At 50.6% G+C, this 25,382-nt stretch overlaps 1 protein-coding gene across 6 annotated transcripts in view; it reads right to left on the bottom strand.

Moving 5' to 3' along the window:
- Window positions 1-25,382, bottom strand: part of LOC136111374 (opioid-binding protein/cell adhesion molecule homolog) — a 293,462-nt gene that overhangs the window by 116,778 nt on the left and 151,302 nt on the right. Inside the window, exon 1 of one of the 6 annotated variants that reach the window (XM_071798874.1) lies at window positions 22,227-22,301. The exons of the other annotated variants lie outside the window; for them this stretch is intronic. Within the exon in view, the coding sequence (XP_071654975.1) occupies window positions 22,227-22,299 (73 nt within the window). The 5' untranslated portion in view covers window positions 22,300-22,301. Of the gene's footprint in view, window positions 1-22,226; window positions 22,302-25,382 lie in introns of those variants that run through there. 6 annotated transcript variants of the gene reach the window in all.

Raw genomic sequence — 25,382 nt, 5'->3', positions numbered from 1 at the left:
GTGTTGTTCACGAGTAAGTTAGATCCTCACCAGCCAGACCGGCTGATATACCAGGATAAAACGCAGGAGGTGGGGAGGGATTTCTGACACAGCTCTTCATAACCAGGAGAGTGCATTAAGATAAAGGACAGCAAAAAAGATCCACTTCTGGAAGGACTAAAATATCCTCCACCTTGGCTAAGATGGACACTAAGAGCCTCCTGGTCCAGCTGCTGCGGATGCTCAGGGCTCCAAATAGAGCTGTGGGGTGATGCCAAGGGATGGGTATGTGCACAATCTGGAGGAAACATTCAGGCAAACCCTCTGCCTAAAGATATCTGCCGCTGGTGCGGTGCATCTAGCCATTAACATTGTGCACCCGCTGCAAATAAAAGTGTATTTAATGCACCCAGCGGGACCGCAGAGCTCGGCATCTGCTGCGTGTGGAGGAGAACAGGTAGGTCCCTATGGGTCGCATATCCGAAAACGCTGCCCTCCCTGTTCCCATCATGTCAGGGATGCTGGAGGATGCTGAGCAACTGCTCTCGTACACCTTCCTGTTCCCGAGCCCTCCATGGGGCAATATTCAGCTACCTGGAGACTGGCGAACGGAGCCCACTGGTGATCTGCTCAAGACGCGTGAAGCTCCCAGGAGAGCTGAGAGCAGGAGTAAATCTGTCCCATCCGTTGATCACAGCGATTCTGGGTGCTGGCTTGGTTCTGAAAGCGGTGGGACGGAGCGGAGGGACTGATGGACTGGAAACCAGAGACTTCTGCCCTCTGCATCCTCACCTCTCCTAACACATCTCTCCCAACCTGGGGGACAGACACCGCCACGCTCGGGTCTCTAAGAACCAGAAATTCTGCCAAAAGCCGATGATTTCCTCCTCTTCCCAACCACCTTGAGATCGCAGAGAGAGGGAGGGAATGAATGAGGACGGTGGGAGCGAGCCCGCGTGTCACCCGCAGAAGAAACAGCCTTGTGGGACTAAATTGCATTCAGTATAATAAACTATCATCTTGAAACGAGTCCTCCAATTGAGTTTTGATGTAAACACTAATATTTTCTCTACTCCGCTATTCTCTTCCACGGAGATCTCATGTATATTTTACCATGTGTCCTACCTACTATTGCTCTCATACATCAAAGGGTTCGAGGACAAGGAGCCTGATTTTGAAAACATTATTCTTTTAAAGATTTATTCGCTCGTCTTGACCACCTCCTCTGCTGAAAGGGAGAGCTCTCCATAAATTATTTTAGCGCCCTATGTAAAACATGCCCATGCACGTCACCCTCGGCTTAGTAAACTTTGCAAAAAGAGAGACCCTCCGGCCCTTCTGCCTCCTGGTTCGTGCTCTTCTGAGACCCTTCTCTCCATCCCAGATTATCCCAATGCCATCCCATTGTGATCCCAAACAGCAAGAAGGAGAAGCACGGGTGTGCTAAGTGACCTGCCCAAGGCCATATGGAGAACACGTGGCAGAGATGCTGTCCCACCTTGCACCCTGCACAGTCCTGGGGCTCAGCCTAACCTAGGCAGGGCTCAAACACCTCTAAACCCCGCTCAGAGCTCTGCACGACAGCAGCGTGCACCAGAGCCCATACACCCGTCCTGAAAAGTGTCAGCTCTAACCGGTCCAGACAGACATATGTCAGGAGAGATGAAGCATTCACATCCTCGTTTTGTAGCCACAGCGCCTGACTGGCACAGGGTCACAGAGGACAGCTGCAAGAAACATTAAGAACTTTCCAAAGGCCGAATAATACATGGCTCTTTAAAGAACAGCACATGCAAAATTAACCACGTGTTCCCTCTGCCCCCTTGCGCGGCAGATGCCGGGAGGCACTCAAAGAAAGCCACGTTTATTTAAAATTAAATAAAAGCAGCTAATTTTAGCATGCGAGAGCTAACGCACCTGGGGGACTCCTGGCTTCAGGGCACTGCCAAGAGAAGAGGAGTAACAAAGTTAAGAAAGCAATTAAGAAACTGCTGCAGACGCTCGGTGGGTGGCTGGCTCTCGAGTGTACGTGTGTATGAGAGGTTTCACCCAGATTCTCCCAGCCCACCTTGTCTCCATGGCTTGGAGAGCAACCGGTGCAACGGGAGCAGGATGTTCGTGGGGTCTCCAGACCCTGCAGCAATCAGAGCTACAGTCTAATCCATCCAACGTTCTCTTTACTGCATCCCTGGGGTCAAATTTAATACAGTTGCGGGGGCGCTGACAGCTTTTTGTCACATAGGGGATGGGAGAAACTACAGCAGGGTGATGGGGACAGCGTGGACCTGTGGAAAAGACTGATGATCTAGAGGCTTCTCCATCTGCCGTGGAGTTTTGTCAGCACCGTGTGGAAGAGCTGCAGCATTGCACGCTGCTCCCAGCTACTCACCACACAGCACAACCCGCACACATCCCCACGCTCCCCAGGTCCGGCATCTCGCTACCACACAACCTTTGGTCCCTGCTTGGTGTCAAGCAACACTTGGCATCCCCTTCACGGTGCCAGGATGCTCGAGGTGTGTGAGGATGCACAAGGTGCATGGGGATGCACAAGGATGCACAAGGATGCAGAAGGATGCACAAGGTGCACGAGGATGCAGAAGGATGCACAAGGTGCATGAGGATGCAGAAAGATGCACAAGGTACACGAGGATGTGAGGATGCACAGGATGCGTGAGGATGCAGAAAGATGCACGAGGATGTGAGGATGCACAAGGTGCATGAGGATGCAGAAGGATGCACAAGGTGTACAAGGCTGTGAGGATGCACAAGATGCATGAGGATGCAGAAAGATGCACAAGGTACACGAGGATGTGAGGATGCACAAGGTACATGAGGATGCAGAAAGCTGCACAAGGTGCACGAGGATGTGAGGATGCACAAGGTGCATGAGGATGCAGAAGGATGCACAAGGTGCACGAGGATGTGAGGATGCACAAGGTACATGAGGATGCAGAAAGCTGCACAAGGTGCACGAGGATGTGAGGATGCACAAGGTGCATGAGGATGCAGAAGGATGCACAAGGTGCACAAGGCTGTGAGGATGCACAAGGTACATGAGGATGCAGAAAGCTGCACAAGGTGCACGAGGATGTGAGGATGCACAAGGTGCATGAGGATGCAGAAGGATGCACAAGGTGCACGAGGATGTGAGGATGCACAAGGTGCATGAGGATGCAGAAGGATGCACAAGGTGCACGAGGATGTGAGGATGCACAAGGTGCACGAGGATGCAGAAGGATTTACAAGGATGCACGCCTGCCTGCAAGGTGCAGATGTGAAGCTGGGGCACAGCTGAGGGGCTGCGTGGGGACCGCACAAAGCAAATGAAGGGCTGGGAATACTGCCCAGCCCTCAAGGCTACTCTGCCTTAAATCACTCACCACAGGCTGCACGCAGCGTTCTGGCTCTGCATCCCTTTGCTCCTCAGTGACTCATGGACATTTTGAGGCTGGAAGGGATGATTCTGACATCTTTCGTGTGCAACGAAACACGGACTCAGAGCAAAGCCAGCAAGCATCCCTCTGCGTGCCTGGTCCACGCAAGGAGACCACGGTGGGGCTGCAGAGCATCTCCACGTCCCTTTCAAAAGTCTCTCCCTCTCCCCTCAGCCCGCTGGTTTCTGCCGGTGCAGAAGCCGGAATGCAAATGGAAGCAATCAAAGGCTTCCAAAACCTCCGTGTTTGATTTGGACAGGCCCAGAGGCACTCGCACACTCGCTTAAGGTCTCGCCCCAAAGCAGCATCCCTGGTCTATCATCCTATTTTAACATGGGCGCATGGCCCGACCCCCAGATGGGAGCAAACCCGGGGAGGGAAATGCATCAGACACAAGCATTGCACAGCCTCTATATAAAGCACATGCAACAGTTTGGAGAGCCCAAGCTGAGCTCACTCACCAAACAATCACTCCCTCGCCAAATAATCACCCCAAAAGGAGGGAGTATTCCCCCAAAAGCCAATTTTCAAGGCATTGTCAATTTGTCCGTCCTTAAGCAAAGGATTTGGATAATATTCTCAAGCTTCAGGAGCTGTTCTCTTTTGCAGCAAGGTGAAAAGAAGATGAAAACACACCTCAGAGTAAGCAGAAAGCCAGGACCAGCCAGATCTGAGCCCACATCAGGCTTAAACCCACCGCGACTTGACTTTGTCCTTTAGCATTCCCTCTGCTCAGCCAGAGGAGAGCAATACCCTGCAACGGCCCCTCTGGCAAGGTTTTCCTAGCGAAAACTATAAAAGATACAAAATCAGAAACCCCAAACTCAGAAAAATTGGAAGTAATACAAATTGTTTGGGTTTTCCAGGTTTGGGTTGGGTTGGGTTTTGTCTGTTTGTTTTTGCAGGGATGGGTTTGCTTTTCCTTCCCTGTCAGGCAGCCTCAAGTCAGGATCTTCTCGTCACCAGTTCACGGCTCCAGCAAGAAACCTGCGCTTACATTTGTGACACACGGGATGCCGAGGAACAGAAGGGTATTCTGGCTCAGAAGCAGCCCAGCGGTAGCCGAAATGTCAAGCATAGCTGACTTGCATGATTTTCCATTGATTAAGATGACAAAGTTGGGCCAAAATCTTACAGAGACAGATTACAGAGGCCTGATGCCATCTAATCTAAGCCTCAGTTCACTAGCTTTAGGCCTAAATCCTAGCTTAGGCTGGAAATGATCCGTGCTTCCTTGGTTATCTCTACCAAACTCAGGGAATAAGCATTCATGTAAAACCACCCGCTGAAAGGTGTCACGGAATTAATGAATTAAAAAAAATACCAGATGCTCTCCTCACTTTGGAGCTGCTCCTTGGGATAGAAAAAGGTGATGGAGGGGGATGCTGGGTCCAGAGGGGGATGCTGCTTGCCAAAAACTACCCAGGATTTACCTCCAGCAAGGCACTGCTGCAAAAAAGCAGTGAGATGGTCCCTGCCCTGTGCCCAGTCAGCATGGAGGAGATCGAAGCCACAAGTTATTTGAAACAAGAGTTATAAAAATCCCCTTTTGGAAAATGGGTGTGAGAGAAGGCTGGAGGGATGTAAAGCATCCCAATGTCCTCCGAGCATTCCAGGAGGGATGCAAAGCATCCCAATGTCCTCTGAGCATCCTGGGAGGGATACAAAGCATTCAAATGGCCTCTGAGCATCTCAGGAAGGATACAAAGCATCCCAACACCCTGCGAGCATCCCAGGAAGGATACAAAGCATCCCAATGTCCTCTGAGCATCCTGGGAGTGATGCAAAGCACCCCAGTGCCCTCTGAGCATCCTGGGAGGGATACAAAGCATTCAAATGGCCTCTGAGCATCTCAGGAAGGATACAAAGCATCCCAACACCCTGCGAGCATCCCAGGAAGGATGCACAGCATCCCAGTGCCCTCTGAGGATCCTGGGAGGGATGCAAAGCATCCCAACACCCTGCGAGCATCCCAGGAAGGATGCACAGCATCCCAGTGCCCTCTGAGCATCCTGGGAGGGATGCAAAGCATCCCAACACCCTGCGAGCATCCCAGGAAGGATACAAAGCATCTCAACACCCTGTGAGCATCCCAGGAAGGATACAAAGCATCTCAACACCCTGCGAGCATCCCAGGAAGGATACAAAGCATCCCAACACCCTGCGAGCATCCCAGGAAGGATGCAAAGCATCCCAACACCCTGCGAGCATTCCAGAAGGGATGCAAAGCATCCCAACATCCTGTGAGCATCCCAGGAGGGATGCAAAGCATCCCAGTGCCCTCTGAGCATCCTGGGAGGGATGCAAAGCATCTCAACGCCCTCCGAGCATCCCAGGGGCTTGTGACAGCTGATGCCGGGCAGGTAAAACTGCCTGGCGAGCCCCTCGGCATGATGGCAGTGCCAGAGGGAGCTGTTTAGCGGAGGGTCCCACCCCTGTATCAACAATAAATACAACCGCAATAAATATGCAAAGTTGTAACTGATTTGCATTGACATTTGGACTGGGGGGTGGGGGGAAAGCTGAGGGGAGAGAGAAATAAAGTCCATTATAGCGCAGAGTAATTTAGGATATTACCACCGGCATCTGAATTACAAATCTACCTCTCATTACTGGTATGTTAACCGGGAAAGGCAGCTTCTCAACAACATGCAAGGCAGAGTTTATTAGCATGAATTTGCATAATAATTAGCTCTGCAGCAAGCAAAGGCTGTTGTGCCTTTCAAAAAGCCAACTTTCAATGTCAATACCCAGCCCCAATTTGGCTCCCGCCCTAGAGCCCTCCGGCAGCGAAACGCTGCTGCAGGCACTGGGCACCGGCTGCCACCTCCCCACTGCTGTCACCGCTTTGGGGACCCCTGTCTGGTCCCTCGAGCGGGTCTTGGGTGCTGAGGGGCACAGGAGAGCTCCTGGGGAGGGTCTTTGGCAAGAAAACTGCATTGTACAGAGAGTTTGTGCATTGTACAGAGAGTTTGTGCATTGTACAGAGAGTTTGTGCATTGTACAGAGAGTTTGTGCACCGCACGGAGAGTTTCTGCACTGAACAGAGAGTTTCTGCAAATACAAATATGAATCCGGACTGTGCTGACTGATGCTCACCAGGCATTTTCCAGGTAGCCTCGTGCCAATAGCCAACTCCTTACTACCCAGAATGGAAAAAGAAAGGCAAAAACATGGGGTTATTTTATGTTCTTTGCTGAAACTACAAGTTTCATCTTCTAGGGCTCTATCTGTAAATATATATAGATATTTGCAGGTGCACTTCAAATGCAACCACCTCAATTTGAACAAGACAAACAAAACCGCACACTTGCTGGTGGGAAGGAGGTCGTAGTGTTTTGTTTCTCCAAATGTTTCCTTTTGCTTTTTCCTCTTTTCTTTTTGCAAAAGATTTTCCAGCGCAAAGTCTTGCCTGGAAAAACTCACTGTCTCCAATCCCCTGGGATCCCTAACACGGGGCACAAAGTTTCCCAACAAACCCACCTGAGCTGCTTCACCAACTGCTATAACTGCTGCTTTAAATACGATGTGCCTCAGTTTCCCCTATGAGGATATTATTCCCAAGCAGGGACCGAGCTGTTCATTTCCGGAGAGCAGCATCTCAGTGTTGGCTTGAACTCGGCTGATTCCAACACATGAACAACCTTACACATCCCTAAAAAGAAATGCATTACCCAGCTGAGTCTCAGCCCTGCCATCTCCAGGCATTCAGCTGTAAGTTCCACTCTTCGCAGCCTCTCCCCATCACGACACATGCAGATCCTGACCAGCAAGAGGTACTACACACTGGCTTTTTCTTTCAGCATCTCACAGCGCCAGAAATCCTCTGATCAAAACCACCTTCTTTGGACCTTATGCTATTAACAGTCCTGGTTTCATCAGAAACCCTTCAAACTCACCAGCTCCAGGGGCAGCAGCCTCATAAAGGACAAAACTCCTTTAAGGGATGTGCTCAATCTTTGTTGTAAAGTCTCGAAAACCCTACCTCAAAAGGAACAGGCCTCCTAGTTATATTATATGTAGTTATTATTTCAGACAGGTATAAAATAGACTGGTATAAAAGGAGTCTGAGCAACAGCAAACAATCCTCAGCACCTCTGCATCTCCTGAACCAGACCCACACCTACATCTACATCCCTGGGAAAGAAGATGCACTTTAGCACCATTCAGCATCATCTCTGTTAGCAGAAGGCTTCAGAGGTTGCTGCCCTTGAAAAACAGGAGGGGGGGAAAAAAGGAGGAAAGCATGGTCCAGGTCCTGAGAGGGCAGGATGGGGAAAGGGCTGGCACTGGGGACACTGGGGACTGCCAGTATCCTCCTGAGCTCCATGGGAGATGCAACGTGTGCAGGTACCAGCTGTGCCAGCTCCAGACCGACACGAGATGGTGCTGCTTCCTCAGGCACCGGCAGGGATGCTCTGGGTAGGGATGCAGCCGGGCAGGGATGCTCTGGGTAGGGATGCTGCTGGACAGGGATGCAGCCAGGCAGGGATGCTCTGGGCAGGGATGCTCTGGGTAGGGATGCTGCTGGACAGGGATGCTCTGGGTAGGGATGCTGCTGGACAGGGATGCAGCCGGGCAGGGATGCTCTGGGTAGGGATGCTCTGGGTAGGGATGCTCTGGGTAGGGATGCTGCTGGACAGGGATGCTCTGGGCAGGGATGCTCTGGGCAGGGATGCTGCTGGACAGGGATGCAGGCGGGCAGGGACGCTCTGGGCAGGGATGCTCTGGGTAGGGATGCTGCTGGACAGGGATGCAGCTGGACAGGGATGCAGCCGGGCAAGGATGCTCTGGGCAGGGATACAGCCGGACAGGGATGCTCTAGACAGGGATGTAGGAGACAGGGATGCTCTAGGCAGGGATGCTCTGGGCAGGGATGCAGCCAGACAGGGATGCTCTGGGCAGGGATGCTCCAGAACCACATTCCTTGCTGTCCCCTCTTGTGCTGCAGAAAGCGAGGGGCAGATGTGGGGAATGCGGAGGGCTGGGAAGGGGTGACACAGCCAAGGGGTTGACACTAGGGGACCTCCTGGTTTTCAGCTCATTTAAAGTCTGCACATAGGGTAAAAAAGTCTCTTCCAAAGCACTCTCTACTTTGGGCTTTTGAAGAAAAGTTAGAGAAGCTTTTCCTAATTTTCTGATTAAATTCTATTTTAAAAGCCATTTCCATGCACTTCCCATGCATATTTTTACTTTGGGAAAAACAGAGGGCTGAGGATCCTGCAGAGCTCGTCAGCAACCTGGAACCCGTGGGTGCCAGCTCGTGATAACAAACCCAGGCAGGGACACGGGGGAGAAGGGGGGAAGAAGCATTTGGAAGAAGACGATTCTGCAGTGAATTTAAAAGGAGCTATCAGCTGCTGCTGGGTAAATCAACCTGGCTAAGATAAGACCCAGGACAAATATTTATTCCAAATTTACACTGACCTAAACCTGACCGCTTAAGGGTTGAATAATTTCAGTGAACTATATATTTTTGTCAAATCATTTCCTGGGCTTCTTGCATGGGTTGAAAGAGATTTCGCCGGGAAGGATAAATCCTGGCTGTTCATGCACTGTTGTCAAAAGGATGGGATGGAAACACAGATAGAAACACTGATAGATGGCAATAAAAATGATCTTTATAGTGTTTCAGTCTGTGCTGTTTCATGATGGCAGAACCAGACCAAGATTTCTCCAAGTGATTTTGAAGGCTGCCTTGTTCAAAGGGCTCATCTGGCAAAAAAGGGGTCCCAAATTTGCAGAAAGCTCTTCACGACCCTGCTTGAGCAGCCCAAATCACCACCCCCTTATCGATATCAGGTCACACATGAAATTTGCACTACACAGGCTAATCCGGAGATGCTTAAAGACATTCCTCAGCCCTTTCCTGCTAAAGAAAGAATCAGCCTTGTCCCCTGCACATCTGGCTAAGCGGGGTCCACATCTGTACCTGCAGCTGCAGGCTGTGCTATTCAGCCCCAAGGCTCCAGCTGCTGACGTCCTTGTCATCGCAGACACCGATTTGCAAGACCCTTTTTCACCAGGAAGCTTTACCCGCTCTCTCCACCGCTCCATCCTCGCGGGAATAAGAGCTGAGTTTACACCAACAGCGGAGAGCGCGGCAAAGGTTATTTGTGCCTGCGGGCTGCTTTGGGACCCTGTGAAATACAGAGGTCCGGGGCTGACTCACCGGACAGAACTTCCTGCAGCACTAAAAACTGCAGCTTTTTAAGTCCCTGAGCAGCGCAGGGACTCAAAGTGCTACGGAAAACAAGCAGAAGGAGCTAGAGCTGGTAACGCAATGTTATTCAGCATCTCCCATCCCTTCCTTGCCCCAGGTAACAGCCCAATCGCAACCTCAAGCAAACACCCACCCACTTTGCTGAGATTTCTCATCACCCTAAACACTGGGCTAAACTGGGTGAAGACACAAAAAATGGCATTAACACCATGTTTTGCACTTCAGGTTCTTTCTAAGCACTAATTCAAACAACACTGGAAAGAGTTATCCACGTTTTATGGCTTGGGAAAGCAGAGCAAACAGGAGAGTCAGGATTAGAGCTAAGGACACGGCAGAGATGTCCCCATCCCACCCCCACGATAACAGCGGGAAACCTGCAGGTCCCAACACCACAAAGCAAAAATAACACAGAAACAGGAAAACCTCATGGGGAAGAAGTTGTAAGACAGGACAAGAGGTTTGTGGGACAGGAGAACAAGGGGAAAAATGGGATTGGGACCCATGAGGAGCAGCTTCAACTCAGCTCCAACACCATCTCCTCCCGGTGACCTTCATCCCTCTGCAGAGGGATGGGGAGAAACATCTCCCCTTCCATCATTTTCTCCAGTTTCACCTCTCTTAGAGGCAGAAACCACCTCTCATCACTTGCTCATGAACACCCCAGATCAATCAAGCAATCCTGGAAGCCACCAGAATACACTACAACTAAAACCAACGCAGCAACTTATTTACAATTTCAATCCACCTCTAGATTTCGGGGAGGAACTAACAATGTGTCTTCAATAGCAGGAGGTCTTAGCGAAGGGAAAGCAATTGAGAGGGGATGAGTTATAATGGATGGCACAAAGCAGCAGCCAGAGCACACGTTTGCATGTATAGATGAATAAATACATCTCTCCCAGTGTGCAAACACACCTATGGACTGTTCCCATTTGCTGGCAGCAGAACCCGCACCCCTCCAAAACGCACAGCGTTTGAGAATGTCACCTCCACCTGGGTAATTTTTAATTTTCTTTCTTTTCCCTATACTGTTAAATTACCTCCAAGCTTATTTGTCTGGCTAGAGGTTAATGAAACACTAATGATGTTAATGAGCCTTTCATGCTGCAAGTTTTTTCAAGAAAGAGATATAATAGCTGTTTTCCTTCCCTTTTAATCTTTCCCATCATTCGGGAGTTGTGGGGCCAAAGCAATTAGCGGCTCATGCGGTTCCGTCTTCCCTCCCGGTCAGAGCCCAGCGGGGCAAAAAGAGGAGAAAAACCCCTATTAAAGCCCCTTCACACGTCCACAGGTGAGGAGCTGGCGGGCTGATGCCACCACGCTGCTTTAGCCAGAAGGCAAAACGCTATTTGTGGGGGGAAAGAGAGGGAATTAACCATCTGGAGCTGTCGGGAATGTCAGAGAAGGTGATAAGATGGAATGCAGGCGCTGGCAGGTGAATTTCGGAAGGTCAGAGGAGGTGTGGGCCGGGCTCCAGCAGCCAAAGGGTCGCTGGAAACCTTCCCCTTATTACAGTTTTCACCCTGGTGAGCTGTGATTTTGGGTGCGTGACATCCCAGCCAAAAATAGATCCTTCCTTCCCAGCTCTTTTTGTTTAGATATGAAAAGCGGGGGGGGGGGGGAAAACACACATTAAAACTAAAGGATGCAGCGAAGCGGGCTGCTCTCCACCCTGCTCATCTCCACCCTGCCGCCTCCCATACCAGAAAGCATTTCTTTATCGCTCCCTAATCCCCTCAAACACGTCCACATGGTAGAAACCCACCAACCCAAGCCCATTTTACAGCTGGCGATGGCGGGGGTCCCCACAGCCACCGCCACCGCGGTTCCTGGCGTGCCGGGAGGTGCCGCTCTTGACGGACGCGCCGGTGCCAAAGGGCGCGCAACTAAATTACGAGCTGGCACTTACAAGGAGTGAGGGCTCCGGCTTGTGCTTCCATTAGAGGGTATCTATCTGCATTTAAAGCTGTGGCGCTCTGATAAGGAGAAGGGAGGAAGCGAGAGAGACCTCAAAAAATTGCCTGGCCGAACTCCGAGATAAGACTTTTCAGACAGACAAAAAAGCCTGTCCTGATTTATAGAGCTTCGTCCGTCCTTGACAGTACCTCTGGAGCTCCTGATCTCGGCTGTAAAAAGGAAAGTTCCATCAGAAATGTATGTTCTGCCCCCAAAGTATTTATCCAGACAACCTGTCAACCTACCACAGCCAGATCCTCTCTTGACACGGACAAGGCAGCAACACAATCGGCCGCCTTTTATTTTTCCCCTCTCCTCTCCCCTGTTCTTGCTAATCACAGATGCTTTGTCCGCTCAATAATAAAGACCCTGGCTGCCTCAGTTTCCATTTTTCTGTTATCGTGCCTTTCAGCCCGCATGTTTATTTATGACCGCTACAAAGCGCTTTCACGGAAAGATGCCATTAGGCTGGAATGATGCTCCCTCGACACCGAGATCAGAATCTGCACAGACACCACGCAACAACTCATCTTTACAGTTAACCACTTGTCTTAATTCCTTTTCTATTATTATTATTATTACTATTTCCATCACAAGGGCTGCCAGGGAGGGAGAGGCAGAGGGGCAATTGTGGCACAAAGAGGAGAAGCAGCTCCGACCAAGGCCACAGATGGTAAGGGCTGGCTTGGCTAATTCTGCCCTTTCTCGGGGCAGCTCTTGGCACGCCGGCTCCTAACAATTAAGAGAACAAGACCTCAGACTGACAAGGGCACGGTAATGGATTTATTTTCACTCACAACATGCAGACAGCTGTCCCACACATCACGGTGCAAAGCAGAGGCAGAAACCTGAGGAAAAGCGGATTTTTGGGGCACAAGGTGCCCGCTTGTCCCCCCAAGGACTAAGACCTCAAACGCAGCAAAGCCCACAGGGATGCTGTGCTCAGCCTGTGCTGATGGCCTCACTGGGTCTCTCTGCTTACAAAGCCTGATGTGACACCGAAAAAGAGCAGTAGCCACTCATTGTGATATCATTTGGGTGACAGCCACATGACGGTGACTTTAATGCCCTCTCCAGAGCCCTGGCAAGCCCTTCTCCTTCTCCATTCCCCTGGAAACCCCTTCTCCTTCTCCATTCCCCTGGAAACCCCTCGCTGACCTCATCCATGAGCAAAAGACAAGGCATAGCTCTCCAAAGCCATGCGGACATCGATCAGGTCTTTCTCAATCTGCTTAGAAGATACTAAAGGGGTAAAAAACCCAGCCAGCCCCCCTGCTTCCCAGCCCTTAGCCAGGCTGGAAGGTGGGACATGGGACACGTCCCCTTTCCAGCGCCATCCTCCCAAAAAGACGATGTGTTCTGCCTGCTACGCTCACACAAGACGCTGGGCCAGACAAAGGGAGAGTTTTGTATGATCTGGCACCTCTTGCAGCCGTGAGCCAAGGCGCGTCCTTCCCGGGCATCGGCTCTCTAATTAGTTCTATTGGTTTCAACAGTTCGGTGGGCTCGGTGAATGTAATATTTAACACCCCGGAGGGAAGCCTTTCACACCGATGCCTCTTTCATCATCTCTGCCCATCTGGTGCTCACTTTCAGCTCGCAAAGCACCACCTGCTTGGAAAACAATGAACCTGGGTGGTTCTGCGGCTCCTCCGGACCAGCCGGACCCTCCAGGAAAGGCACGTGGGAGCAAATCTCCCCGCAGCAACAAGTCTCGACACCCAGCGTGCGTGTTGTGCTCTTCCAAAAAGCAATTATTATTGCATGTTTATACCACTAACCCATCAAGGATGTTGATTCAAAGGGAGCGATGCAATTTTTCCCTCTATGAGTTGCTCCAGAAGAGCTCGCTGCGTCCGCAGGGATGGGAAAGTGGGTGAGCAGATGCTCTTGTGCTCCCCGTCTTTCTCAACAGCTACAGCCTCACCATCACCATTTATCTTGGATTGATCAAGGATGAAGGATGGAAAACCAGGTAAGGGCAAAGGATAGACTCATATATTCATTTTGGTTGGAAGAGACCCTCAGGATCAAGTTCAACCATAACCTCACTCAACACCAAGAGGTAGTGGGTGTTGTACACGTGTGTTGGTGACACCTAGAAACAGGGCAATGCGCTGTGGCCGTGGACATCTGCACCGTTACAGCCTCTTGAACGGGTCTGAGCAGAAATGGGAATCAAGCCCGTGAAAACCATTTGCTTTCTGCGAGCCACAGCACCGTGGCTGATGTTCGGAGACATCGCCACGTCTGGAAATGATTAGATTCCTTCCAGTGACTGACACCTGCTAATAACCTGGAAGATGGGTAGAGGATACTCACATTGTCATCTCCAGCTATCTACAACTTCATTTTCCATCATCTTTGTCACTCAAGGACAGCAGCAAAGGATATTATTGCTGCTGGTATTGTTATTGTTATTATTTAAGCCATGTAGCCACAAATCTGCAGGTACCTGGGCTGGGAGGACGCATTACACCAGCAGATTCTCCTTCAGATCGGAGGGAAATTTATTGTGAGGATTATGTATAATGTATTTTTCTATTAAATTAAAATAAGCTTCCCTTTACAAAGTTGAGCATGTTAACCAGCAGCTGGAAAGACGGTGGTTTTAACCTCATGCTCAGCCACAGATTCTGTCGCGCGGGGAAGACAGATAGATGGATGGATGGATGGAGGGAGGGAGGGAGGGAGGGATGTGGAGGGGTTTCGTTAGGAGATATGTTGTTGAATTAGTCAGGCCCAAAGGAATCTCAAGGCCACTTCGAGAAGCTGAGAACAGAATCTGCTGTGAGAAAGAGGGGCGCTTCTTCATTAACAGGGCCTCAGCATGGCGTGAGTCGTCGGACCTATCATCGCTGGGGTTCCAGCGTGTGGACTGCCCATGATGTTCATTTAGCAAATCCATGCTTGGAGCGTGGATTCATTATTAGAGAACAGCTGCATATATAAGGAGACATGGTTCTGTAATAAATGGTTTTGCGTGATTCACATTGAATCGAAGTGCTGAGTCCTTTATCGTTCCAACAGAGGGAGGGATGGAGGGATGGAGGGAGGGAGGGAGGGAGGGATGCAGGGAGGGATGGAGGGAGGGATGGAAGGAGGGTGGAGGGAGGGAGGGATGGAGAGAGGGATGGAGGGAGGGAGGGATGGAGAGAGGGATAGAGGGAGGGATGGAGGGAGGGAGGGATGGATGGAGGGAGGGATGGAGGGAGGGATGGAGGGAGGGATGGAGGGAGGGATGGAGGGAGGGATGGAGGGAGGGATGGAGGGAGGGATGGAGGGAGGGAGGGATGGATGGAGGGAGGGATGGAGGGAGGGAGGGATGGAGGGAGGGAGGGATGGAAGGAGGGTGGAGGGAGGGATGGAGGGAGGGATGCTCACTCCCAGGGAAATACAATAATCTCTGCTCGCAATGCTGAGCTGTATTTCTGGGCCTCCTGCCTCTCCACATAAAGCCTATTACCCACTCATGAGTGCTAAAAAAACTAATAAATAAATATGCCAGCACACAACAGTGCCAAGGGCAGGGAAGTTAAAGGACATTATAACTCCTTAATTACATCAATCTTGGAAAGAAAAGAGCTGTCATTCCCTCCTTCTTCCCTCCAGGGAACACTTGGTATCTACCTTGGCCAGAACCCCCTTAGGAAAGTTGTCGGAACATATGTCTTCCCCGTGCTTCATGCCAGGGATGGGTTTAGTCCTGTATTAATAATCCCCACCCACTATTTACTGTGCTTGCATACACACGCAGATAGACACAAACATGCCTTTCATCTCCTGCCTTGAAAGGAGGAGGGGATGGAAAAAAAACCACCTTAGTTAAGCTTTCAAGATAAGAGAGTCATCTGCAAGTCACTGGCTTTAGGCTGCAGCGAGGATTTTCTTCTGGGAGTGCTTAAAGGAGGGTTGTGATTGCAAAAAACCAGCCCCTCGAGGGGCTGAGGACCCTGCCCTGGGGACAACCACACTAAATATTTAACACAGAGTCACCACACCACGCACAGCCCAGCGTGAGATGCCCAGGATGGATGCACGGAGCCATCAAAGAGCATCCCGAGAGCTCAGAGTGTTATTTTTTCAAATAAGCCTGTTTTTTAAATACATTTCTCCCTGACAAAAATGTCCTTTGTAGAAATGAAAACGCTTGTCAAAAACCCATCGCCCACCTCCTAAAGGATCCCATTACGTTTCTGTATTGAACTTCTTTTTTCATCAAGAAAGTTATTGAAATAGTGATGGAAACAGCCAATAGCGCTTTCGATTAAAAATGTATCACGGCATTTTGTGATTTAAAAGCAAACAAACAAGAAAGGCAACATGAAATGTTAATGCGCACGTGAGCGGGTTTGATTTCTCTTTGCTGTTTGTTTGTCAAACATTTTTGCCTATCAATTAATTATCAAAACAAGGCCAGAAAGCTGGAGCCTGATCCGTGACGCCAATCGGGGCAGGTTCACACCAGCATCACCGTTCCCAAGAGAAGGACGCACAATTCGGGTTGCAATCCCAATTTCCAGCTATGGGATGGTTTCCCATCCTTCCCTTCTGCATTTGCCAAAGCCCTTGCAACATCAATATTTGCTCCAAAAGAGAGCAGAAGAAACAAAAGAAGAAAATAAACCATACAAGCTGAGGCGGGTGAGTAAGGAGATATGGAGATACGGCAGAGTCAGGAGGCGACGGCCCAGGGGACCCATTAACAAGATTCCTCCCACACAACCTCCAGGAGCCCAGACCATCAATAAAAGCCACTCTCCTCCCCAGCCAGCCTTGCGTGGCTCCCAACTTCCCGGCTACAGATTGGATTCTTCCATCACCACCATAAACCCAGATGAATTGTCCACGGCTGAGGGACCTGTGATAAGCCCGGGCCCTTTAGGCAAGGCGGCACACTTCATAAAACCAGCACTGCCTCTCAGCAAGCGCTGGTCCCACACAAACTCCCCCATACACACGTCTTTCCCACCAAAAAAAAAGAGGGGCTGGAGACCACCTGCCCTCTTGCAACCCAGCAGCTCGGCATCAATGGAAAGCACAATCCCAAAAGTCTTGGAAAACCAGCAAACACCAGAGCAGACAGAGCCTGGGCTCTGCAACAAAAGCATTTCCCCCTGTTTTGTTTTGCTTTGCATTCTCGCTGCCAGGTTCATTATCAGGGCCCTTATTCCTGCACACGCTTCCCATTTTTCTCCCTCCTATCTCTCGACGTCCAACGCAGGCGCCTGTATTAGTTTATGTTAACAAGCTGTGGCAGCAGCAATCCCAGCCTCTCCGGGCTCTTGTTTTGCTGACCAGGCAGACAGTTTGTCTCTTCTCCTACCTAAGGAGCCATTCTTGGTCCCTCGAGCATCCCTATGGGAATTACACCAGGATACATCCTCTGCCAAACGCTGTGACCACACTGGTTACTGATGGAGCACAAGCCACTAAAAACATCTTATCTGCCCCGCTGCCTCCTCTGCAGAGCGCCGAATGAACGGAAAAAGCTTGTTTTCTCCCCAAAATAGAGATTTTGTTTCTTCTCGGCTGCTGTGTTGCGGAAACAAGCATCACCCCCGTGGCCCCAGCGTGATGGGGTAGGAGAACTCGCTGCCCTCTCCTTCCCACCCCACCCCTGCGATTTGACAGCCTCGCATTTGTCTTTTGAGCTGCGGCTCCGTCCTCGGCCCAGGCTGACAGCAAATGACGCTTGGAAAAAGAAGAGGAGAGAGGGGGGAAAAAGAGAGGAACAAAGAGAGATTTCAATCTCTGGTTTGTTCCATGGTACTGGACCCACTTTGCATCCCCTGGCTTCCCAAGAATGAGCAATCAGACAGCCCGAGGCAATAAAAGAAACCTCCAACCCACAAAACCTCGTACCACCGCACCAAGACACTACACAGAGCCCCGCTGTGCTAATGGCGAGCCTGGTTTTAGCGCATTTAACGTGTGCCGCTGATTAAGTGTGGCTCTCCGAGGCCAAAGAAGCAAAGAAATTCAGCGTAAGATTGCAAACAATTACTCCTTTTAGATAATCACTGTTTTACAGTCCAGACGCATGCATAAATATTGCATAATGCCGGGGCTCAGCACGTAATTGTCAGATATTATTCAAACCGAGTCGCTACTTCATTGGCAAGGGCTGTGAGCTTGTCACATCTCAGGGTCAGCGACTGGAGGGCTGAAGGATTTTCAGGGAAAGCTCAGGTAACGCACGCAGCAGATCGGCCCTTCCCCAAACCACTCAGCACCGACCTTTGCGAAACAATTCCAAATTCACAAGCCCGAGGAGGCACGAGCAGCGTTTTCGGGTGCACACCAGAGCCCAGCAGCACAAAGCCACATCTCCGGGGCAATATTTGCAACCAAAAACCCTCACGGTGCAATCACGAGGTGGTTTGCAGGGGCACGAACACACGCGAGAGCCGCAGAGCCTGCAGGCGTACACCCGCGCATCACGGGAAGATGCTCCTGCAAAGGGCTCTGCTTTCATGATGCCGCACGCCGCTTTGGACAGGTCTCCTTCCCTTTCCTCGGCTGGAGCTGGTTTTGTTTGCAAACCATCTGCTCAGCGCCCCGCCGTGCCGGCAGCGGCTCGGGGGCCCAGATGGACAGGTTCTTTGATAATTCTTTAAAAACGAAGCACCCAAGCACAACGGCACCATATGCCGAAGGGCCGGCCAGCTCGGAGAGCTGTCGCACGACCCTCCCTCCTTGGCTCGGTCCTACCCGGACCCCAGCACGATCCCTCACCTGCGGAGAGCTTGCAAACATTTCCAGGAGCTTGCAAACATTTCCAGGAGCTTGCAAACATTTCCAGGAGCTGCTTTGTCTCTGCTGAAGGCGATTGAAGCTCCTGGGCAGTGTCCAGCCTGCACACCTTGTGCACCAGGTCCCCACCTCCGCCAGCTTTCCAAGACAGAATTACGAGCTAAAGAGTGGAGGGTGGAGAGACGAGGCTGCTGCCTTTGCAGAGTTAGTTTTTTGGCCCTGGTTCACGCTTAGTTTAAACGCAGACACCTATACAATTATTCTTCAAAACAACCAGGGCTGGACTTGGCTCAGAGCATCTCACGGACAAGCGCAGTGGCACAGGAGCTGCTTATGGGCAATAAACCCCCGCCTGGAAATGCAGCTTCTTCCCACTATGAAAGCTCTGCTTCCTTTCCAAAGTTTCTCATCTCCCAGTTCTGCTCTGGCACTCCAAGAATCTTTCTCAGTAGAAGGAGAAGGCAGCCTGAGATTCCTGCACCGTCACAGGAACTGGATCTTTAAGGAATAAAAAACATCCTGCAAAACCCACTCCACAATCAGATTAATTTTGATACAAGCCGCAGTGACGAACGGCTCCGTGGGATTTCAGTTCAATAAAGGCACAAAGGCCGGTGACACTGGACTGACACCTTTTCAGGCCATGCTTTCCTGCTCCTATGCCTTGAATATCAAATCCTCCCGTCACCAGCAGCCCTGAACCCCGAAGAGCTCCCCAAAGCCTTTGCTGTTTATAGAGGGGGGATGCCAGAGCTAGAGAAACACCTTCCCAAGCAATCTGCACTATCAAGGATCTTTGCTGAGGACAGCAGGGGATGAGGAGAGATTCAGGGGGTTTCAGAGCATCCTTCCTCAGCCTTCAACCCTCTGAAAGGGTCCAGAGATGGAGCACAGGGGGATGAGGAGAGGAACCCCATGCCAACACCTGAATTCCTCTTCTCAAGACACCAGACTCCCATCTCATCTGGTGCGTGGTAGACGAGCGCTTTTGTGAACACAAATCACAGGCGCTGCCTCCAACAAAGCCCCAAACCCACAAAGTAACTGTGAACGCCGATAACTCCATCATCCGACCAGATGCATGCGAAACGCGTCTCTTTTGCTAACGATGCGCTGCAGAGGTTCTGAGCTGGGGCGGGACAAGGTGCCCGGCCGGTTGGTAACGAAGAACAATAAACAGCGCACAAAACCAGCCCCGAGTTCCTTTCAGCAGCCCTTGATCAAGCAGTACTCCGTCAAATAATGAAACTCTTGCTCTATTGTATCCATGCAAATCGCACGTGCCGCTTGAAAGCGCGAGCATTAATAACTTATCTGTTGGGCCAATAAGAAATAAAAGTATCGCATTATCTTGCTCACTTAACCACCAGAGCAGCTCTGAAGTGCATCCATTCACCTCCTACGATGCTCACAGCTTTCAGCTCTGCTCCCAAGTGACACCATCCCAGACGGACACCGGACCCATCCCAGAGCCAAGCAGCGAGTGAACAAGCAAAGGATGGGGTGCGAAGACTTTAGGGATAATTACCATGACTTTGGGGAGCTCTGAGCATCACGAAACCCACGTTTACACCCCAAAATGCAGAGGGGTCCAGCAGCCTGTGTTCCTTTAAGGCCAGCCAGCGCAGGATAACGTTATCCAGCCGGAATGGCCCAGGGGGAATTCAGGTAAGCAGATTGTAATTAACCGAGCTGGCACGCTGCCGCATCCGACAGATGCAGAAACGCACCTTGGGAGGAGAAAAATGAAGAGGGAGAGGAGAACAGGGGAGCGATGGGTACCCAGGGCACTGCTGCTCCATGCATGCCAAGGGATGTGGGGAGGGAGCATCTGACAGCGCAGCACTGCCCTCCTCTTCCTCCCAGCTGGTGGGAAGGGGAAAAATCCCGGAGGAAATGCAGGCAGAGAGCTGCAAAAGCGCGCTGAGAGCGGGTAGGAGCTGGAGTTTGGTCGCCCAGCATCCTCGGGCATTTGGAATGGGAAACGGGGAACTCCACGCTCCTCAGCTCAGGAGGCTCAAGCCACAGCTTTGCTGCGGGGGCATCATGTCCAGCTTTCGGTAAGCAACCAGAAAGCAGGATTTGTGTGGCTGACCCGAAGCCAAGCAGCAGTAATCTCCTTCCAGCCCAACTAACTCCCACATCAACCCCACTCTTACAGAAACAGCTCGTAAGGAATTCGTCCAAGCAAATGCCCACAAATGCGCGTCCTTGATTTGTTCCACTCTGGCCTGTCTCAGCCCGGCACCCACGCTCCCAAATCCTGTAGAGATGAACCTCTTCATCCCACCATGGCCAAGGTGACAGACCTTCAATCCTGAGCCTTGGACAACATCCCTGGAGCATGGGAAGGATGGAAGAGCATCCCTGCCTCCCGTCCTGCCCCGGCACGCATCCCGACCTCAAACAGCACGGCACGACTTTTTCCCTTCTTTTTTTTTGCTTTGTTCAATAATTTTGACTTTTCCCTGCTCTGCCTTGTAATCAGATTGGCAATGAATTACAGCAAGGGTGTTTCAAATGTCAGAGTCTGCGGTAATTGCGGCGCCCACTGAAATTTATGTCAAGCAAGGGGAGGAAGCCTTTGTAGGGAAGAGAGCTCACCCTGCCAACGCCTTCGCTCATCATCTCTGGGGTCTTGCTCCTGCCTTCCCACCGGGCACACAAGCCCAGCAAAGTTCTCCTTGGATGGGGAATAAAGTGGTCCAAGGGTTTCCCCAGGAGGTCACGTCCCCATTGTCACCCTCCCACTTCAAGAAGAGTGACATGGAGGGGCACAAGGTGCCGGAGGAGGATGAAAAGCATTCTTAGCATCCCAGCCATGCAAGAGGTTTTGCCTCTAGCACATGGGAAAGATGCAACCACCTAATTCCGGCTGGAAAGGTGGATGGAGGAGCAGAAAGCTCACAGGTCAGGCAGTTTCCAGCCACTCGAGTTGTCACATTTCTATTGTACTGTCTCCCCCTGGCTTCTCCAGAGAGCCCCCATCTGCATTGCAAACCAGCAGCTGCTTCTGAGAAGCAACACAGGTTAAAAAAAAAAGAAGTCAAACCCCACAATGCCAAAAACAAACATTGCAAAAGACAGAATGCATCAAATATTAAAGGAATCAAACTCCTCCTGTCAGCAAGGAGGACACAGGAACCGTACCCAGATGTGGCAGGGCTGTCACCTTCTCTAATCAACTCGGCTTCAAACAGCTTGTCAGAGGGATGTTGGTGCTTTCGGGGTCCCTCACCCCCGCTCCTCTCCCACCCTTGGCTCCCCGGGAGGGCCGGATCCTCTGCTGGTGTAAATCAGCAAACTCCGCTGCACACCCCAAAAAACAACCCTCGTTCTGCAAGGAGGAGGGAAAACATGAGCTGTCTGGGACCAGTCCAAGCAGCAGGACCATTTCTCCAAGCATCTAATCTCACTTTCCCGGGGCAAATATTAAATATCCCCGTCCCAGCTGCCTGGAAATGGGCACTTTTACATTGAGTACTCTTCTACCGGGACGTAAAACAGCAGAGCCCTGTATGCACGCTGCCCTCAGCTCCCAAGGATGCTAATTCTGCATCTCAGGGTGATCTCCAGCTACACATAATCATATTGACAGTCTGGTATTTTACATCACTGCCTGAGATTCAGCCTCTGAATCTGGGCTTTCTGAGCCTATGAACTTCATCTTCGCTCATGCTTGATGCCAGGAATACTTAAAAAATAAAGAGAAAACCAAAGAAACAACCAAAGCACAACAGGCTTTGCAAGGTGGCCACATGCCAGGTTCATCTGTTCCCAAACTTAGTCGAAGTTTTGCAAAGTCCCTCCCTCTCCCTGCAGCAACACAATCTGCGTTCCCTTCCCACCCAGACCCCACCAAAGGCAGCTCTGACCTTCCCTCTCCGCAAAGCTGCCCGAGGGTGGGAAATGAAGCGGTATCGGGTTGAACCATCCTCGGCAGAGCATCATCTGTGGCCCCTGCCCATGCCGCAACCTTTGATTTCAGCATCCCTCCCTCCCCATACACCCCCTCCTTCAACTTTTTCCAGAGCACAGCGCGATCCGCTCTCTAATCAAGGGAGCTCTAATGTGGTAATGCCAGTAAATTGTAATTAATTTTCCCCCTAATTGATGCGTGGGAATATCCGGGACCCTCATTCTCCTGCCTTCAATTCCTTTATAAATATATGATTTGACAGGTTAATTTGAAAGTAAAAGTTCGGTTCTTTACAGCAATCCAAGCAGAAGCCCCAGAACACAGCCTGCTGTCTCGCTACGTGAGGCGGAATGAAAAGGCTTGAAGTTAGGTTACAGTCGTCGTCATCATCATCATCTTTTTAATTTCACTAATTTAATTTCTGTGTCCCCCACCCCCCCCTTCTTTTCACAAGATAATAAAAACTTCATTTCACAGTCCAGGAAACTTAGCAGCAAAAGGTAATCGACAGCCAAGGAAAGATGGGAAAGATGTATAAAGAAGGGGGTGCTTGCTCCAAAGTGAAACCACGGCGCTCAGCAGCGTGGAGAAGGGCAGAGCAGGGTGAGCAGGACACGGCACCGTTGAGAAACATCTTTCCCAAGGTGGCAAAATGAAATCAAGCAACGCTAATGAGGGTGCAAAAAGCACCTTGCACTGGCTGCTAATGACGCCGACATCCATCCCTATCTGCTGTACAACTGCTCGGTCACCTTCCAGGAGGTTTAAAGAGTTTGTGGGTGCTGTCTTGCTAACATTAAGCGTTCAAACTCATCAAGTCCAAGGTTATTTTATCTACTGGCCGCTCGCAGAGCCCCAGGGTCCTTGCACACAAATACAAACCGCTCCTGAGCCCGGCGGGGGAAACATCTCAAATACCATCACATGAAAGATCTCAAAACCTTCCTCGACTTCACAGAATCACACAGAACCACAGAATGTCAGGGGTTGGAAGGGACCTCAAAAGCTCATCCAGGTCAATCCCCCATGGAGCAGGAACACCCAGCTGAGGTTCCACAGGAAGGGGTCCAGGCGGGTTTGAATGTCTGCAGAGAAGGAGACTCCACAACCTCCCTGGGCAGCCTGGGCCAGGCTCTGCCACCCTCACCATGAAGAAGTTTCTTCTCAAATTTAAGTGGAACCTTTTGTGTTCCAGTTTGTACCCATTACCCCTTGTCCTATGACTTGCTCCTAATTAGGGAGCACCAAACCCAACCTTTTTAATAAAAAATAAACAACCCCATTGCGATAAAACCTCAAGGAGTTGGGGAAAGGATGGACTAAAATCACCCCCGCGCATTCACCGGGGGAATTGCAAAGGATAAAATAGACGCGAGTCTTAGACGAGGCCGACTGGCAGGGAGTCGAACTTCAATCCCGGCTGCCGAGGATATTTATTGGAAACAGATCTGGACTAAGCAAAGCATATGGGAATTCTGCGCCTCCAGAATCAACACCAGCGCTGTCTCTCGCCAAGCTGCCTTTTGGGGCTTAGGGGGCTTTATGGTTTTTTTTTGGTGGAAATCTGCAGTGAAATGTGATGGGGAATGTAAAAAACATGCCCGGATTTATGTCTCTGTGCTGCCAAAAGGATGTTCGAGCAGCGCAAATTTACAAAATCCCTGCTCCCGTTTGCTGTTTTCTAACTGTCTCTCTCCCTCCTGGTCACAAACTGCCCTTTTCATCCAGCAGCAAAACACAAACAAAATCACCCACCAGCAAAGGCAGGCAGACAGAAAGAAAAGGCCTTTCTTGTCCTTTTTGGAATAATTCAGAGATTTGGTGGAGTTCCAGGAAACGAGACAAAAATACCAATTTTCAGTTCCAAGGGCAGCTTGATCTGGTCCTTGTCCATGTCTACCCCCCAAAAAATACTTGCACAAATCAGTGCCGATCGCCTAAAAATTGGGGGTGGAGAAACTGCTCAGTCCCATTGCACCGGTGAAGTTTTTGGAACCCCGGAGAGATGCGGTAGGGAGCTGCTTTTCCCATCAACCGCATCTCCCTCTGCCTCCTGCCGCCTCTCATAAACGGGAGGGATGTCAACTGACAATTTCTGAGCCAGTTAAAAAAAAAAAGAGAAGGAAAAGAGAGTTTGTATCTACTTTAGGTTATATTTTTATTGCTAGCCGTCACCGTAGCATTTGCTCTGATTACCAGATTAATCACCAGACTGCAAAGCCCATTAAATAAAATCAAGTCGGACAGTTGAGGTGTTCCAAGAGCCGTGTCTCTCGGTGCACGTCCCAGTCTGCTTCTCCCTCGCCCTCCATCTCCCTGTCACTCAGCTGGAGAGGAAAAAAGGCTTTTCCCCAGCCAGGATAGAACGGGAAATACAACATTTCCCTTTTTCCTGGCGATGTGACCCATTGGGAAACACCAACGCAGCTGTATCGCAGCCTCCCCAGCATCATCCCCGTCCAAGCTCTATTTCCCAACCCCACACATCATAAATTTAGGCTGATGGACAGCACAAACAGGTAAAGATATGTTTCACAATCCTTGGCTCGGGTCTCTGCAAATGAGCGCTGTAGATCTCGCCTTCTCCTAATGTCACCTGTCAAAGCCTCCACTCTTGCCGGGAACAGGATCCCGCATCAAAGCACAGCTAAATGGGGTGTAAATGCCTCTTTCATGCACAGAAAATGGGCTGGTTGGCAGTAATAGGGGGAACTGTAAATGCTGTCAGTGGCTACATTTTGTTTATTGATTTACGCCGTGTAATGGGATGACTCGAGTTGAATCATATACGCAGGTGTCACGTCCCATTCATCGCCATCGGATTTAATAAGAGGAGCATCGCTGAGCTCGGCTGTGCGGTGGGGCATGGAGACTCCCGAAGGCTCACATGGATCCTGAACCCACAATTTGCCTTCAGATGGTGATTTTGGAGGTTGGCATCCTGAGGCTGGAGCCATCCCATAGGTACAGCCCTCGGGATGCTTGCTGTGGCACAAGGGGAGTTTTTGTGCTCGTTTCTATTCTGGGATTTGCAAATCTTTGCTAAGCATGCCCGGATTCACCCATGTACCCTGATACACCTCCCAGAATGCCCCATCTCTGCTGGTACAAC

This window comes from Patagioenas fasciata, chromosome 24 (assembly GCF_037038585.1).
Source record: "Patagioenas fasciata isolate bPatFas1 chromosome 24, bPatFas1.hap1, whole genome shotgun sequence".
Classification (NCBI taxonomy): domain Eukaryota; kingdom Metazoa; phylum Chordata; class Aves; order Columbiformes; family Columbidae; genus Patagioenas; species Patagioenas fasciata.
Note: the sequence above shows the minus strand (reverse complement) of the source record. Positions and strands in the feature narration are given on the sequence as shown.